The sequence below is a fragment of the Echiichthys vipera genome (genome assembly GCF_963691815.1).
Source record: "Echiichthys vipera genome assembly, chromosome: 18".
Lineage (NCBI taxonomy): Eukaryota > Metazoa > Chordata > Actinopteri > Perciformes > Trachinidae > Echiichthys > Echiichthys vipera.
In genome coordinates, this window is record NC_139843.1 from 16,193,259 (window position 1) to 16,212,533 (window position 19,275).

Genomic DNA, 19,275 nt, shown 5'->3' on the forward strand with positions numbered 1-19,275 from the left:
AGCAGCAGCAGCAGCAGTAGCAGCAGATAGATAAGGCTTTGTGGTGGCCGCTGACAGCTGTCTCAGTCTTATATACGCCGGGCGAATGCACCAAAGGATGCTTGATCTGCAGATCAAATGTTCCTGCAGCCAGCCGCCTCCTTCTCGTGTTCCTCACCTGCCCAATCAACCTTCACTGTTTATCTGCTGTACACTGCTCTCATAAAACTGTGTCTTTTGTCCAATCAACTTTTGGCTCTTCCCTCCCCTCCTTCTCCATCCTCCCTCCCTCCCCCCCACCCCCTCTCTCTTTCTCTCTCTCTGCAGGTGCATGTATGAAAGCTTACAGACATCACACATTTAATCAGACCTGTTTTCTCTCTTTGGTTTCAGTGAATCATACTCAAAATGAAGATGACCAGCAGGTCATTAATCATCTTATGAGTTATCCTCATCATACATTATGTAGCAAGCTTTAAAAGATAAGGACGCTAAGCCTCACTGTTAACTTTTAAGTTAAGAAGAACAATTTACAAGTTAATAAAATAATGAATGAATAAACATAAATAAAATCATATGCTTCAATGATAACATAATGTGTATGTGTTACAGTCCAAGGAAAACAATGAAAAGGAAAATTACTATATTTTTTGGTAGCATTATTTCATACGATGTTTTTTTTTCATGTTTTTTATTAAGGAATTGAGCCACAGATAAAGGAAGGCCTTGCTGAGCAGTGAAACAAATTCTCATGCATAGGATTTGAACTCAATTCATTGTTCATTCACTTGTGTGTATCAACGGTTCAATGCTGGGTCAGCTTAGTGTGTCACGATAGAAATCATCTGAGGGGTTGGGTAGAGACTGAAGTTTTTTAGGGTTTTTAAGGTTTGCACCTGGTCACCGTGACAACTGGCCACTCTAAACTGATGAGTATGTTGTCTGCAAAGAAAAGCCTTTCAAACAATCTGACACAGCACCGTCTCTTGTGAATCCAGTCAGCACTAATGGCATTACCAGAGAGGGGAGGGATGCTTTTCTGTAACGAGAACCAGGGGAATAAATCTCACTATTCCTGAAAGTGTCGGATGCAATGAAGCTCTGACTTTACACTTAGTTAGTTACAACATTTATAGACTCAAAGCCACTTGTCGTAGTAAAATAGTAAATACTTACTTTACTGAAAACAAATGTGGTCTGCTGTATTTCCAAGCTTTCAAGTTTGTAATGTAAAACCATCAAGCTTTTATTGACGGGTCAGAGGCCCCACCTTGTGGCTGCTTCCTATCAGTGCAGAGTGGTGCAAAGTGTGGAGTGTGTGCAAGTGTGTGTCAAGATTAAAATATTTGAATATCGTGTTGTTAGTTAGTATTACATCAGCATTTGTCACACCAGTTGCAATGAGAAATTGGGCCAGGGGCGTAAATTGTGTGTGTGTGTGTGTGTGTGGGTGTGTGTGTGTGATTGTGTGTGTTTGTGTGTGTGATTGTGTGTGATGAAATCTTCAGAGCGTTTCAACCAAAAAAAATCTGACCAGACCGGGGAACATCATAATTTTTTCCACAATCGGGGCCTATGTAAACCCTAACCCTACCCCCTAACCCTAGGCAGAGGCTTATGCGACTGGGGAACATAGGATCCTTTTTGGGAAAACAGTGGAAAATAGGGATGACCCCGCCGGATGCAGAGTATTCTCAGTAATCAGAAAGTTAAGCTCACCAATTCTAATGAAATATGAGGTTCTATTTAACTCTGAGAAATGAGCTTGTGCACATTAACGAGTAAGTTCGCTGACTTTCTGACTCATCTCCACTTCTTCACTTCTCAGAAGCTGTTACATGAGATGAGCATTTTATTTAAATGTTTTGCATTACTGTCACTTGTAGTCACAGTAGCTGCTGTGGCCTCAGTGGCCTTTTCATGAAAAATGCAATGAAGATTTCCTTTAAACTGTTTTAAATCACTTGCTTTATTGTGGACATTTTGTGGATAAAATTGGTCAGATTTACTTTGTAAAATGTGTTTCCTGCTCCCAGATTCATCCTGAAGGAAGGACTTTCAATGTGTTACCTTAACTTTCAAAACCATTTTTGTAACTTTGATTTACTGATTCACAACCATATCAAAGACCAGGGTCAGACTTCTGTTATTGAAAAAGAACCTTTATTGTTTTCTCATCGTCTGTCCGTTTCCCATAAAAGTGCATCATCGCTGATCTCACAGTAAGCAAAACTCACATAGTAAAACAATGACAGAAGTGAGCTAGAGAAAGACACAAGTCAACCACGCTATACACTTAGTCAGGTACATTCATCGTGGACAGCAAAGGGGTGAGCATGGCCAGAGAGAGAGAAAGAGAGGCATCAAACAGTTTGTTTACGGTCAAGGGGGTGGAAGGTCAATTGTATAAAAGTGATGTGGAGAGTTGAAGAGAGAGAGAGAGTGAGAGGGAAGAGGAGGAGGGGAGAGCAGGAGTATGTCTTTGCTCAAGTTGTTCCTTTAGAGTAGTGAAGTAAGATGTTGGTCAGTTTTTTCATTTATCCCTTGACCATTTTGGCAAACTCTGCAGAGAGACAAAGAAAAGAGAGTGTTATTTCAAGCACTTTGGGTGGTTTTCCATATATTTGCAGCCACCAAATCTGGTTCTAATTCCAGATAAAGTTCCTCTTGTGTTCTCACCGTCCTCTCCGATCATGCCATCACCATCGGTGTCGCCGACCTTGAGGAAGGCCTTGGTCTCAGCGTCAGTCAGAGCTCTGGCAGAGGCAGAGAAGTTCTGCAGGAACAGCCTGGAGAGGAGGAGTATTACAGTTAATATACCTTTAGAACAGAAGCAGGCCTGGAAATATTTAATCTGCAATGTTGTGAAATTATTGGTCGTGAGAGTTTTGTAGTCATCTTTCAGAAAGGACCATGTAGGATTATTAAATTAATTGCTTAAAATTTACAATTGGCTATGTTCTGTCATCTCCTCCACCCTGTGTCACCCGACAACATGAGACAAGGGCTCAGAGAAGATCAGGGTGAAATCTGAGAGATGCTGCTTACTTCAGCTCATCCTCCTCAATGAAGCCACTCTTGTCCTGGTCAATGACTTTGAAGGCTGCCTTGATGTCATCGGAACTCTTGGAAGCCAGGCCGACCTTAGCGAAGAAGTCGCTGTGCTTGAAAGAGTCAGCAGCTGTGCGGAGACAGAGAAGAGGCCATGTCAGACATTGTAGCTATGTAAGCCTCACAGTAGCTATACTGATACAAATCAGAATACATGCTTTCACATTCTGCATGTTTGCAGATTGATTTAATCCTGATTTGATCCGGCTGGGTTTTAATGATCCTGCATTAGCAACTGAATTATACAAAAGGTCATTTAGCTACAAATGCATGCAAATCATTTTCTTGAAACACAGATTTGATAAGTGCATGATTTTGTGCATGTAGCCTATGGCACCAAGGCTCTCCTAAACCACAAAACTGTGTCATTATTATGGCGGGGTTTACCTTGACAGGCTGCAAGGGCTGCAGTGATGTCAGCCTCCTTCAGAACGCTTGCCAGTGCCATTTTTTAGACTGAGGGAAGAGAGCAGAGGACAGGTCATCAGTTCATCAGTTCAACTGTAGCAAATCAGACAGGATTAAGTGGTTTTACTTTGAATCTAATCATGTTCCCTCACTGCACTTTACAATACAGCATTCAAAGTTAAAGAGCTACATGTACTCCTCATTATGCCATGCAATATGTTTTTACAGTTCCTCTCAGTGAGTATTCCTCTCTGGCAGCCCCAAAAGACAAGGCACAAATGATCAGAAAAGGTAGTCCAATTTTCCCAAAACCAAGCCCTCCAAGGCAAAATCAAATATCCTTTGCAGCTGTGGTTGGGTGGTAAATAGATTTTTTCCCCATCTGGTTCCTCAGTTAGTCCAAAGCCAAACTCTGAGCTTCTGATGTTCAGAATTTATATCCCAGTGCATGAAGATGAAGCCCTGAAACACTCTTTGAGTCAGGCAGTAGATTTGCCTTAAGGTCTGCAGCTCCTCATGAAACTCACCTTAGGGTTATCTCTAGGACTAGAGTGGGTTCGTTCAGATGAAACTGTTCACTGCAGTGAACCCCTCAGTCGCTCTTGCAAGCTTATATACCTTCACTGGACCGAAATATGATGCATAGGCTATGTAATAGACACTGTGTGCAAAGCAGGCAAAGCAGGCAAAGCAGTCGGTTGAAAAATGTGTCCAGTAGACAGAGCTGTTCTATTTATATGCACATAAATGAAGATGCTTAAATGGTAGGCCCAGTGTAGGCCTATGCAAAAGTGCTTGATATTGCATAGGGCTAATAATATACGCTGCTGATTTGGGTGAAACCTACTCTGGAGCCATTTCGTTTTGATCTGTTAAACTGTGCAGAGCACCACGGAGTGAAGGATGGGGTAAACTTTTATGTTGTGTATTACAAATGATCAGAAAGATCAGATCAGATATAATGTAAGTTATCAGGTCTGTTTAATTATGACACTATTGGTACATCATTTCAGAGACTGTGCCACTGACTTTTCTCATGCGTAAAGTAAAGGTTGTTATTAAACTTTCCAATGTGACTTTTAAATGTTATCTTTATTATGATGGTTGTGATATATAAATATATATGACAAACTGCGTGTATGCCCCTTTAAACGTCAGTTTACAGCCTACAGGCAGAAACTCATTTTAAAAATAAATAAATATAAAATGTAATTGTTTCGGAATTTGTAGCAAAGTACAAGCTATGGTGATTAATGACCCGTCCGGGCCTCTGAACTGTACAGTTTTGGTGAAAACGAGCTGGTGTGCAATTGGCATGTGTAAAATGTCTGCAATGGCATTCCAGTGTCAGAAAAGTCTGGTTGTTGTGATTGATTATGGCAGGCGATGGTGATGTGATGGCAGAGTCAAAAAAATCATTTTACATTAAAGATTAAATATACATTTTAAGATTTTTGTTTTTATATGTTTTGTTTTTTACACAGGAATTTATCCAATAACTAACATTTCTCTCTTTTTTACGTTTGGCTCAATATAACAGAGCATTTGTTCACAAGAGCCCGTTTGAAAGCTGCAGAAAGTGGCCGTGCACAGATGAGCCATCTAGTCCTAATAGCTAAACTTTATACAAAATATATCTTTATTAATGTTAAGTCAGTGTTTGTCAGATGGTGTAAAGAGGAAAAGAGTAAAAAATGCAATGAGGGGAGGCGTTTGATTGATAGCCAGTGAGATTCACTGACATGCTATAATTTAATAGCACATAAAATCCTAATCTACTAACATGCAGCTAAGCAACTTCAGCCAGGTTTTATTTTTGGAGCTCTAACACCCATTCAGACCATTTCTCCTTATGGCGACGGCACTGTTTGTGATGCTACTTTAAGAAACACAAAAAAACTGATATCATTGGTGTCATCATCATCTTCACACTTCAAACCTCCACGCAGTTGCATAATGACAGTTCTCACACTGCACTAGACAATGAAATTAAATGCGGAACTAGTCCAGGGGGTCTGTCCATGCCCATATTTGCTCTAATGACAGGTGCAGGCTGTTATGTGCCTGTTATACATCGGGTGGCAGTGTTGCAATGATCCTGTGATGTAGATTTTTACTGTCTGTATTGTACTGTAGAGTGGTCATTGTAAAACATGTATTAAAAACATTCAGTTTTCATGGGGTTTATGGGTATGAAAGAGATTCTGCAGCTTCAGTTCTCCATCTGTCACCTTCATTTCAGCGGCTTCAGGTGTGTGTGTCTCAGCAGCTAGAAAGCGTTACGACAGTATATATTTTTTTCACTTCAAATCTCCTTAAAAGCTCACTAAAGGCCTTTAACATTTGCCGTGGTCATGTGAGGTCTCTCACCTCAAACGACTCGGCCACAGATACTGTAACTATTCCTGCCCTCCTTCAATATCAGATTTAAAATACAGATATCTCCCAGCAGGAGATGAAACCCATCAAGCAAGGCTGAACGTTTGCAATTTGAGACAACGAAGGAAGATCCCCTGATCATATTCTCAACTACATTTTTGAAAATGTACATTGTAAAAAAAACAACATTTGGACACATGGAACAATTGGAGAGCTAAACAGTTATTTCCCAGACCTCAGTAAGCACCTATGACTAGTAAACACACTTATCTTTTAAGAAATTGGCAACCAAATAACTCACTAAGTATTTATTTTGCCCAACTATGTGAACTAATTTATGATTTTAAATGAACTACGTGTCCATGAACTCCACCTGAGAGCAGGAGTTTGTTCCCTCATGCTGCAGCAGAAATAGAAGCGACCTACATACTCTGCCATCTGAGAGAAAGTTGCAAATAAATGTGCCTCATTGACAGAAGTCCTGTAAATGTGCTGGCACCAGAAACTCTATCCTGTCCAGACTTTCTCTGCTAGGTCACTGCGAGCAGTCCCCGGACCAGCAGGGCTAAAGCTTTGCCAGACGCCCCGGTACTCCATCATAGAGCTACTTCTCTGTCTGCCAGAGCCTTTGATCCAGCTGCACATCTCCAGATGTGGAATTCACACCAATAAACATTTCTGGGCAGCAGAGGATCAGCCAACAGGGCCAAAGAAGTATTGGTATTGATCCAGTTATTCCTGTCTTGATGCCATTTAAAAGACCCATATTGTGGTCATTTGTCATTTGTCATGGTCATCAGGATGGTATTTTCTAATAAGCCTGCATGTGACAGGACGGGTGGCCATATCTAAGTGGGTTGTTTCCTGATCATAGCAGCACACAGAAAACTGACTGGGTTGTCTTATTTTCACCTTATTTCATGTTTGTGGGTTGGTAGCAGGTTGGTAGGTACTCCAGATACTCAAATGTATGTGCACAACTTTAAGAGAGTAAGGTTGACAGCATCTCTATATCTTAAAAAAGAACAAATACTTGGAAGTATTGTTTACTGTAACTATCATTTATATCTTTTTTTAAATTAAACATCCAACATAGCTATATACTGTGTTTTTCTTTAGAGAATTTTGTTAGAACAAAAAACAAAAAACGGACAGTTAAAGGAAACACGACAACAGATGCAGAGAATTGTCTATTTTATTTATATAATATATTGCAAGATGTGGTTTTACACATGAATTAATAAAAACCCATATTGTGGTCATATATATATATATATAATTATTATTATTATTATATAATTATATATTCATTATATAGTACATGAAAGTACATTACCTCATGGCTATGCATCTTGACCAAACAAATGTCCGTGCCAGCCATCAAGATCTTTTTGAAATGAGGCGGTGGTAATCATAGAAACTCTATGGCTTTGGTCCACAAGGGGCCGCCAAAATCACTGCCAAATAAACATTTTGTGTAGTTTCTTTCAAGTCTTTTGTCCGACTTTCATAAATAAAACTGCTGTAAAAAACAACATAATTTTCACAGAGGTCAGTTAAAGACTCACGTTGAGTTATACTCAGCATGAGCCATGTCTAAGTGTATTTGGTTTCATGGTGGTTAATTTTAAAGTGATCTTTCAATTGGCATAGTTTATCTATAAGGACTTTCCTGTGTCATATAATTCACACCAAATTTCCCCATCCCAGCTGGTGTCCAATTGAAGTTATCGGAATGACAAACACTTCATCTGCACAGTGGAAAGTTGCTCATGCAGTTAATTGGAGAAACCGAAGCCTCCCGGCCCCCTGTGCAGGCTAGGCCTCCCCTAGTGCTCAATATAACATCATAATACAAGGTGTAAGCAGGAAAAAAAACACACATAGCAAGGAGGCGTTTGTGATTAACTTTAATGACATCATTTTCCCCTCAAACTACAACTTGAAACACATTAGATTCATTTACTGTATAGTAAACATGATAAAAAGAGGTCCACCCTGAGATTATCACCATGGAACAAATCATAGACACGTTTTATGAAGACTTGACCAGTGCAGAAAACTCTGGGGGTAAAAAAGAGACAGATAGAGAGGATTTAAGACATTTTTTATTCTGCAAGTTCACATCCACCAGATAAAATGATCAACTCTTGTGTTTCATTAAACTTAAAGCGGATTGTGAGACAATGGGCCTCTGGGCACACACACCTGCAAAAGCCCCCCACCACTTAGGAGCAAGACACAGACCAATGCTACAAACATGACCTGACAGACTGAAGTGACGCTTTGTATGAGGTGACTGTTGTAACTGCACGTCAGCTGCCTAGCAACAGCACAGCGACAAAAGAGTAGGACATGTAAAACGAGTTTAATCTAAATTGAGTTTTTACAATTTTGCTGAATGATTTTGGTCCTTTCTGTCATTTTTTCAATAGTTCACACCAGGGCCTGTATTTATTATACTGCTGGACTTCAGTGAAAGATACAAATAAAACATTTTTTAAATATTCATCCCATTTCTTGCATTACACAACACACACATACACGCCTTCTGAGACATATTTTTGAATGATTATATGGCTTATGGTGAATAAGCAACATGTAGAATTCAGAATGGGTTATTTGCAATTCTGTTCTGCATTTTATAGGATATTCAACAATCGTTTCTCCTTTTTCTTTGCATTCTGAGGGAAACACAATAATTTCTGTTTGCAGTCACTTTCAATGCATCTTGTAATTTAAATTTCCATTATTATCTGTTTTCTCTGATGTAGGGTTTGTTTCTATTCCTGCTAATTTCCCATAATTTCCTCTTTCCTTTTAATTGTGTTTATATTATCATCCCCAATCTAATTGCTACTTTCTTTACACATGTTTTCAGAATAACATATATTAAACAGTGACCTCACTGAGTAAGGTAAATCCTTGTATCTGGTTTCTGCTTAGCATAAACATGAAAAATGAAATGATCACTTCAGAATGCTCTTAAAGGTCACTCCTACACTTTACTGGACTTAGTAAAAAGCTTGATGTGTGCTTTACACTCAACAAAGAGCCAAAGAGAAAAGTGTGATTCAAGTTTCATGAAAAACGCACCCTGATTTCAATCAACTCTCAGTTTGTAAGAAATGCAGAACTCCTCATTTGTCAAACATTCATGCTACCGTGAAGTATCCCTCAGACCGGCTTACCTTCCCAGCCGATCTTCCCGTCTCCATCTGAGTCTCCCTCCAGCAGGAAACCTCTGGTCTCGGCTGCAGTCAGGGTCCTCGCTCCTTTGGAGAAGTTCTGCAGGAACAGTCTGATGAAGAGCAGGTATGAAGCACCATATTGAGGAAATGATACCAAACAACCAAAAGGGAACGGAATGGATTAACACATTAAATGTGGAACAGAATATAGGCTATTTTCTGTGCATAAAAACTCAACTGTAACTCATCCTGTTCTATGAAGCCGCTTTTGTCCTGGTCCAAAATCTTAAAGACCTTCTCGATCTCTGTTGGATTTTTCTTCGATAAACCCACTGTTTTGAAAAACATCTTTGGGTTAAAGGAATCCTTTGCTGGAAGTAAAAAAAAAATCACAGACAAAAACTGGATTAGATCCAGTCAGTTAAAATGACCTGTACTTTGAGGTTTACAGAGTAACACAGAGACAAAGGCCCGTACGTCTTGTGACAAGAAGCAAGACACCAGATGCTTTCATTTTAATCCCACAATCATCTCCTCACCTTTACAAGCATTAATAGCTGAAGTGATGTCCGAGACTGCGAGAAAGTCAGTGATAGCCATGGTGGTGGAGACTGTTGTTGTGGATGTTGCTGCCTGGTGCAATATGTGACCACTGACGGGCAGAAAGAAACTACTGGTCAATAGACTCCTGGTGTCAGAAACCACCAGTGTCCTTCTGTTTGCTGTCACCTGCAGCTGATCACTTCAGTGTGTGTGTGTGTGTGTGTGTGTGTGTGTGTGTGTGTGTGTGTGTGTGTGTGTGTGTGTGTGTGTGCGCGTGTGACTGTGTGTGTGTGCAAGTGTGCGTGTGTGCGCGTGTGTGTGTGTGTGCGTGTGCGTGTGTGTGTGTGTGTGTGTGTCTGTGTGTGTGTGTGCGTTTGTGCGTGTGTGTGTGTGTGTGTGTGTGTGTGTGTGTGAGGAAAGGGAGGCTGAAAGAAGGAGAATCTAATTTCTCCCGTGGTCAGGGGTCACACTGGATTTAAATCAACCTGAACAGACCTGAGGCCAGTCAGGCACTATACTGCCTGTAAACAAAACTCACAGTCAGTGAGGTTATGTTTGGTGCATCTGGAAGGAAATCTGGCTGGCCCGCATTTCCTCTCTGCTCCTGTTGCCAGCCACAGTTGCTGCCTGCTCGTGGTCGTCCCTGGCAGCCTTTCCACAGGCTGTAAACATCCTGTTATTATGGCCTCTGTCACTTTCAGGCTGCGCTCCATGGCGCTGTCTCCACTCACAGTCGCCTTGTTCCCACATGCTACATTTAGCAAATGAAGAGCTCTGTGCTCAAATGAGTGGTGTTCAATTGGAAAGATGCTAAACATGATTTTAAAAAAACCCCCAAGATGACAGTCAGACTTACACTGTGGGTTAATTAGGGCCAGTTATTAAAAGACCCATATCGTCAAAAGTTATATTTCCATATCTTTTTGGATTATAAAGCAGGTCGAGGATCTATAAAAAATACTGTGAAAGTGTCAAAACGCTCAATCCACAGAGAAATGCACACAGCCCGGTAATCAGAAACTGTGTCTTTAGACGAGCCGTCAGGACTTCTGTACAGTTGTGATGTCACAACTTTACTATAAATATATATATATATATATATATATATATATATATATATATATATATATATATATATATATATACCAGACCAACATGTCATTGCCAAGGCCGTACCTCTGCTGGGGTAATGTATTACATTTGGAGAGAAATGAGAAAAGCTATTGTGTAGCGGGTTAACCAAGACTTTCACATTAGGAAAAGGTTCATGAAATAAGTGAACATTTCTTGCCGGTGTGGTAAAACCCTAAATTTTGCTGGTGACAGTTATTATAGCCCTTGAGTGGGAGGCTGCAGTTCAAGGTCGCAAAACAATTAACTACACATGTTTATAAAACAAGAAATTAATGCATACAAACCTCATCTTTTCAGCTTTTCATTGAATTGAATGATACGTGTTGAGTAGTGCTGTCGTGCAAGGCTGAGCCATCTTTTTTCCACAAGTGGTATTTTTTGATTTTTGATTTCATTCGTTAGATTTTTTTATTCATAATAAATCAGTCGATGGGGGTCTCTGGAAAACCACCTGCCGAGGAATTCCCACACTTGCAGGTGCTTTGGCAGATTGCAGCTATTACATACTGTACAATGGAGCACAGAGTTATAGACTTTTGTTCTGGCAAAACACCAACCCTCCTCACAGTATCTCTCTACACCACATTTGACCCCTTTTGTGTAACTGAAATGCACTTAATGGGACTTTGTGTCAACTTTTCCTGCTGATGCCTTTATGATTTGAAAAGCAGCATTCTCCACAGTTTTAAACCACATTTGTCTTTATAGCTCCCATGTGTGTAGACGGAGCTACTGCGTCATACCGGCCTTAACGGGCCAGCACGTGGATGCTCAAGGCTCATGGCAACAGTGACGTGAGCCCGGTTTCCTCAGGATGGACTACAGTGAGACCTGCGGCAACCAGAGGGGCAGTGGAACGACAAAAACATCCTCTGCTCCCCCTCACGTACCTGCCCCCCTCAGCCCTGGTCCCTTTCCACGCTCCGACCCTTGTTTTCAGGAAGAACAGGCTTCCTGCGTGATGGAGTGCTGGATGAGAGGAGGAAGAGGGGGATGGGACAGAGAGGTAAAAAAAAGACAGACACAGAGAGAGATGGATAGGGATGGGGGGTGATGGTCCTGTGCACATAGTGTAGTGATTTGGGTTGGAGTTTGTTGGGTTGGTTTCTTGACAGGCACAGGCAGCTGTAAGGAGTCTGGGAGAAGATTACAGTTCAAGTCTTTTGCGTCGGACCTGAAATATTGTACTTTTGTGTTTGGAAACAGTAAGTAATGGGACAATCAGAACAAGGTGTGGAAACCAGCCGAGGTAAGTATCACACGAACCGATGGGTTGCATTTGACCACATCGCTCTGAATTGGTATCTATGATAAAAAAATGAATACACAATGATATTATGATTTTAGAGAGCTGGTACATTTAGTGTGACAGGATGTGTCATATATATGCTTACACACACTGGCTTTTGTGGGGATTTCTTATGTGAGATTACGTTTACAGGCAGTTTTTCTCCTTTAGCATCGGTCATCATTATTAATAACTAACCACTGAACTCCATCAAGACTTGGTAAAGTGTGAGTAAACAAGCGACATTGTGAAGGAATTTGTCCATCTCAGGTTAATATGTGCTATATAAGTGCACCCCATTTTTCCAGGATTTCCACCCTAAAGAAACATTGATTTGTTTATTTAGATTAAAAAGAAGTCTTGTGAGATGGCTAAGATTAGACATAGACCTTGAATGATTAAGATCGGTAAAGTTGGGATACTATACAAACTAACTTCTCCGTAAACTAGTGTTACCATCTACACACGACACTTTCACAAGCTAAAATAAGTGTTTGCAAAGTCCAAGAAGTGAAATCGTAAGCTGTCAAGTGTAACTTTTATGAAATAATGTGAATATCTTCATTAGATGAGAAACAGGGGGAACTTGAGGATGGGGAGTTTTTCCGAAATATTTTGCACAGATTGCTTTTTCTCAGTGAATGTTTTGGTTATTCGATGATGTGGTTGTGGCTGTTGCTGTTCATCTTGTTCATAACCTTCATATAGCCTATCTTCACATCTTTGCATCATGGAAAAGCTCGTAACATCATTGAATCCATTTTAAACTTCATTCATGAGAAAACTCTCCTTTTCCATGGTGTTAACGGTGACCTTTAACCTTCTCTGTGTGGAAAAAATAAATCTAAAAGATGTTTAGAACAACATGTGTCAGATTTCAGACTGTGATAATGCCTTCAGTAGATGCTATTTTATCCTGAAAGCCAGTTTAATTCACATGGATTAAAAAGTCATCAGGTTAGAGCTAATGTCCAGCTGCATACTAAACTAAATCTCTTAGTCCCTTTGCAACGTCTGAAGGGTTTCACTTCTCAGACAGAGAGACAGACAGAAAGACCTCTTCATCCACCCATGCATCCCTGAGCAAAGCGGTTGCTCCTCCTTTCTCCTGGTCTCAGTTACTGCCTCTTCTATTTCCATCGGACCAGCTGTGGCGGGGCATGCCAGTCTCAAATTCAACCAAGACGCCCCTCCCCCTCCCTCCACACATTTGAATCTCCACCCTCCACCACCACTCCCTTACGCTCACTAACACTTTCATCTCACTACCCCTGTTTCTGGCACAAATTCTTTCATTCTGTGTGGTTGTCTGCCTCATTCGATGTGTCAGTGCACGTGTCTCCGTGTGTGTGTTAATCTCCTCTCTATTCTGTTTTGACATGAATCACTCATGACTGGTTGTGTGAGAGTTTGCATCTGATCTGTACATAGTCTGGGCCCATGCATGTACAGTATATACTGTGTGCATGTTGTTGCCTTTTACCTTTGACCTTATATGTTCCCATTTCTCTTTGCTCCAGTGGAAAAATCATCATTCATCAATCATTTCAATCTTAAATCATTATTTCATGAAATAAAAATGTGGTAATCAGTGTGAATCCAAAGAGGTCTTACCCCCCTGGAGACCTTGACGTAATATGTAAAAATGACTGTAAAAGCATTATAATGTTCTGTGCTAAACCGCAAGTAAAAGCACAACTCATTTAATTGACAGTTCTCCCCATAAAATGACCAATAAGAACGTGGCATCCAGACGTCACCTTTTCAATATGAGTTCAACATACAAACCAGTCCCTCGCCAAATCCCCTACGATCTGAAACGTTCCCAGTCTTGACGTAAAAGAGGTCCAAATGCAACCTGAGTTTGAGATCCGATCTGTATGCTATCTAAACATAAATGTACAGCTAAAACCAAGTGAAACAACAATTTTGTATTTTACAATATGTTCCGGACAATTTCTTCTCTGCTAAATCATTAAATGTATGAAGAATTGTATTAGATAATAATAATACATTTAATGGAGGTATTAATTAATCAATTAAATGTGACATAAATGCGTATTTAATTTTTGATTTGCTTATTTATTTATTTATTCATGTACTATCTTTTGCATGTCTCCCCTATTTATTTCCCCAATCAATTAATTAATGCCTACATTTATTTTTAATTACACCATTATTTTTGGTGCATTTATTGGCATATTAATGTATTTATCAAGTGATTTATTTAATTTTTACTTTGGCAGCTTCCATCCTCCATACGCGGTGCAGCCGTTTCTCTCTCCTGTGTCCTGGCTGCTCTATTTCTTTTCTGTTTGAGCTGTAACTAAGGGGCAATCCTGACTCATTACATATTTTACTTAAATGTGTTTGCTGCTGTGCAACTGGATCAGGGCCTGAAGAATACCAGCCAGCTTAGGATGCAAGTGGCAAGTGATAGGATCAGTGCGGGGACAAGGCAGTGTAAGGGGGTTGATGGGCTTGGGAGGGGGGTTAGGGACTCCCTCGGGCGTCAGTGGGTGGGTGGGGCTGCAGAAAAGATAGTGTCATGGAGAGAGGCTTAGTCTGGATTTATAGGTGCATCGGACAGATGGATATATGGGACAGAGAAGCAAAGACCATATCTAAAATATATTCCTTCTGAACAACCTTTTCCCCATACATTATCTACAAAAGAAGTACAAACTAAAACATGTCTACATGTAGAAGTCTTCACATGAAAGCATAGTGTACAGTTTCCTGTTCCCATAATGTGAGGTAGTGTGATATACCCGTAGGCAGTGCCTAATTCCCAAATAAAGATATTTATGTATATATTTCCAATGCCACAGGCCTCTGTAAACCTCATCACATTTAAGATTAGCTTCTGAAACGGATCTGTTCTTATCTGTTCTGGGTTGTATGCATGTGTAAATGAGAGCTCTGTCAACGAACACTCCCCTATAAACACTTTAAACCAGTTGAGAAGTCCCACAGCTGTGTCGGCTCGCGTGTGCATGTCAGGTCAGAGGTCAGGGCCCTGCTTTTCAACACTTTTCCCATCGTGGGTTTTGCCCGTCAGCAGTCCAGACATTTCAAGTCAATTGCGCCTCACTTGTGTGTGTCAACTGTGTGTTAACTTTATGTTATGGCTGAAATATCATTTCACCGTGCTTAGCCGCTCCCTTAGCTGTGGTTTGATTACAGGAGGGGATGAGGTAAGTGTTTACATACATACACACACACACAGTCGCAGTCATTGCTCAACCTTTTAAAGCACAGAAGCAGAAATGGGCCCACATGAGGTGACAGATGGGCACAGGCGTGGATTAATGAATTGGCCTACCGGGCACAGGCCCAGGGGCCCATAGTGTCAGGGGCCCTGTTGCTGAAACACAAACAAAATTACTATAAATGATGAGAAATGACCAAAGAGATACAAAATGACTATGATGAGATGATAAATGACTGAAAATTGACCCCAAATCACTACACAGGCAGGAAAAAAGGACTTCAAAATGATGATGTTAATGTTTAAATGACTACAAAGAGGTGCAGAATTTCTAAAAGTAGACTTTAATTTGGTTGTCTATAATTGTGGGGGGCCTCTTACATATACGTGCCCAGGGGTCCTTTGTATGTTGTACAGGGATTTATTGTTGAAAGCTGTTGTCTTTCTTCCTCTTTGGTGCTTGTTCAGTAACACAACTAGTGCAGGTGCAGATGTCAAAACAAAAAAATGCAAAGGAAAAGGAAATAACTTCAACTTTAATTAATATTGCTATTGCCTTATTTTAAGGTTCACAACAAGTTTCACAGTTTCTGCTTGTGTGTGACATCCTCAACCATATTACCTCCACTGAAGCCAACTGCTTCACTCTACTGTCGTCTAGTGGTCGGACACTACAATGACACATGCTGTAGAAAAGGACTAACTGGAAACGTTTCTGCTCTTAGTTGTGATGTTGGTGAGTTCATTTGTGTGTTTGTAATGATCTATACATGCAGAAAAATAATAATTTATTATCTATAAATTAGTAAGGTGGAGCAACACTTTCAAATCAGTGCAGGTGTACCTCTTGGTGTAAGTTTTTTTGTTTCAATTCCGATGAAAATCAAGTTTTTAACCTTGTTCACATGTCCATATGTTTTTTAATGTGCTAGAAGACGTATCATGAGCGAAATGAGCAGTCAATGCCACAGCTGAGAACTTCTGCCTTGAAACTGCAGCGTACTAATGTCAGTCTCTAAATTTTGGATTCAGCCAGTCGGGGTTTCATACTTCACATGCCTAAAGAACCAATCCCGTCAACTTGGGGCTGGGGCATTCTATAGCGGTGATGGGCGGGGCTAAAGCCAGATCCTGAATTTCTTAATGAGGGAGTAGAGTAGATTTGCTCTCAGAGTTTTTAAAATAATTGTATTTATTTTCTTTTTGGGGGATAACAGATTTAAACTAAATATTAATAATAGCAGAGATATTTTTACAACATGTCTGGAGGAGGACTTTGACCACAACTGAAAACGTAACAGTGTACATAGTTTGTATAGAAACAGCTTACTATATAAACATGCCAGTTAAGCTGCTGTTTAAAGAGTCTGAACATCCGATCTAAGAGTGTTTGTGTTTTTTCTTTGTCCTTTGCATTTTGCAGAACTTGTCTTAAGTGAATAAATAATGTATGTCACAGCTGAAACAAACAAATGCAAATTAGAGCTTTAAAGTGTGCACATTCATCATCGCGCATGTGCAAGTCCTTATTTAATGATGGAGTGGTTTATTAATGATGGCAGCAGTGCAATGACGGCAGTGACATCCCCTCTGACGCCCTCACTGAACACATTTTACACCCAACAGATTTCTATTCTGATACAACAGACCTTTGTACGTCAGCACTTTGATTTTTTTGTCTTTCAGCAGGGTCTCATTCTGCCAAGTCAGACACACACTTTGTGTAAACAAGATATGCATTTCTCCCTCTGTCATGACATGGATGCTATATGTTGAATGATGGAGTAATAAATGACTGTCAGTAATCTGTGCTCTTATATCAGCAGGAAATGAATAAAGATAGACTTGCCCCCCTCCCACCCAAACCCTCCCTCCACACTCAGCTCTCTCCCCTCTCTCTACACCTTTTCATACAAACACATTTTCCCCCTCTCTTTAAACTCACACACACACTTCTCCCAATATGGCAGCGCCCTTGGCAGCAGTTGTGCTAGTTCAGACGGGCAGAGCTCCCAGGTCTTGGACTGAGGAAGAGCAGGTGTACTGCTGTCAACAGAGGCTCATAAATACTCCGCCAGCGATCTGAGATGGATTACACGTTTATGTCATCATATTAAGGACTCTCTGTCAGCAAACACTCTTAAGACCCTGTAATCTCCAATCTAAAAGAAAAATCTCCCCTGGGAGTTTATGGTTTATGGCTTACCGCTGTGCAGCACAGCCGGTGCTCTGCAACAAATTAGTCACTCAGTTCACATCCAGATACAGGGCTGCACAACAACAACAACTACAACAACCTTGTTTGCAAAGGCTGTGCAAAAGTTTACTTTACATGCTTGCTAATGAGGGCATTACAGTTTTATTACGGTTGAAGCCCCGCACCTTGAACAAATATGTACACAACAGTGACATGTTTACCGCTCAGTATGTTGTTGTTTTTAGTGTCACGTTTCACTCCATCTCGGGCCCCCTCTCCTTCACAGCCATGAGATCCTGCCCTGTCCAAATAAAGGCTGCAAACAGCACTTCAAGCTCTCTGACTGGATGTTTCACTTTCCCATATTACCCACAGTGCTTTGCAGTGACTTCAGCTCCATGTGTTCCTCTTCGGGACTCGAGCAGTGGTGTATTTGTGCACGCTCAGAATAAGCCCAATGATCTCCAATTACCCCTCCTCTCACGGATTGTTTGGTGTCACTCGTCGGCTGGATATGATGATTCTGCGCCTGCTGTGTAAAAGGATAGTTCCACAGTTTTCTCGGCGTGTACTGTGCATGTCACAACTCAATCGGAGCAGTAAGATTCAGCAGGACCAAACCAATTAAAATAGAAAATCAAGCTGAGGTGTCGCCTCGGTGCTCGGGCATGTTCTCACCCTCGGTGGCAAAACAGACACATTCTTTATTCTAGTTCACCTGTTGATGCCTAAAGGGCCGGCTATCCAAGTGTTCTCCAGGGAATTGTGGGATTGAGACACTTCTCTTTAGGCACGACGAAAGAGTTGGCCAGCTGGATCACTGGCTGGTGTTAAATCATATTAGCACGCTCGATGGCTTTCAGCACACCTCTGGATGAAGGAGCAGAGAAGATCAGTGGGGAAAACGCTTTTCTCAAAATGAACCACAGCAGATAATAACACGCAACTCTTAGGCTTCCTCATTTTCCACCCAGACAGTCAGAAGGCCTGAAACCAAAGAGGTATCACTTATTCAACTGACATTTGGATGCAGAAGTTGTCGAGATATCAGATTATGAGCAACTCAGGCAGCACACATCAATCATTCCTCCAATGTGAAAATAGAATGCGCCAGAACAAGCTCACATTTTGAGCCGGCGAGAAGGCTTTCACATCCTCACATGTACTGCTAAGTCCAGTGAAAAAAGAGTTGACTATATTGAAACACTGTACTCTAAGCAGTACAGAGCGCACCGGCTGACCTGATATGGGTCCATGGGTGCAGGTCGCTGGGTGACACGATGCCCTGAGGGGGTATAGCAGAAGAAATGAAATGCAATCACTCATTCTGAATGGAAACACCATCTGTCCATCTCTACGTCTCTATTCCCCTTCTCCTTTGCTTGAGTTCCCCTTCATTTCTCTTTCATTTTCCCCTATCTTGGGAACCAGAGGTGGACTGAATGGTGACACTGTTGCCTCCTGGGAACAACATCCTGATGCTGTCTGGGTGTGGTAAGCAGAACTCCAGCATCAGTGATTTTGTTGCCGGGGGGAGGACTATACCAGCGGGAACTTCCTAATAAATGTGGGTGCTTGGAAGTTACATGATGATAACGATGATTTACGGCGTGTACAGTAGCAGTAGGGATAGTAGTAGTAGTTAGTAACAGTAGTAATGATGTAGCAGCAGTAATATTCCTGCATCAATAGCACTTCATTTATTTCAATTATTCAATTTATTTCCCTTAGTTGAATTTATAAAGTCTTATTTCCTGTTTCCCCCCCTGAAAACAAGCTGAGAGCTCTGCTGCAGTTCTCTGCTCTGCTTCAGAGGTTAAAGCTGTCTGCTCTT

The 19,275-nt window shown here is 40.9% G+C and overlaps 2 protein-coding genes across 2 annotated transcripts; both read right to left on the minus strand.

Moving 5' to 3' along the window:
• Window positions 1-2,120: 2,120 nt before the first annotated feature.
• On the minus strand, window positions 2,121-4,116 carry LOC310960494 (parvalbumin beta-like). Its single transcript, XM_083932203.1, has 5 exons — window positions 4,026-4,116; window positions 3,478-3,546; window positions 3,028-3,160; window positions 2,659-2,768; window positions 2,121-2,542 (listed from the first exon to the last, which is right to left on the minus strand). Exons 2-5 carry the CDS (start codon window positions 3,536-3,538, stop codon window positions 2,517-2,519), a joined length of 330 nt encoding a protein of 109 aa, XP_083788329.1. The 5' UTR covers window positions 3,539-3,546; window positions 4,026-4,116; the 3' UTR covers window positions 2,121-2,516.
• A 3,760-nt stretch (window positions 4,117-7,876) lies between these two features.
• LOC310960680 (parvalbumin, thymic-like) lies at window positions 7,877-9,668 on the minus strand (the record flags this gene model as incomplete). The annotated part of the gene is made up of 4 exons (XM_083932441.1): window positions 7,877-7,941; window positions 9,069-9,178; window positions 9,307-9,439; window positions 9,608-9,668. The coding sequence occupies 4 exons, from the start codon at window positions 9,666-9,668 to the stop codon at window positions 7,913-7,915; spliced, it is 333 nt and encodes a 110-aa protein (XP_083788567.1). The 3' UTR covers window positions 7,877-7,912.
• Window positions 9,669-19,275: the final 9,607 nt, after the last annotated feature.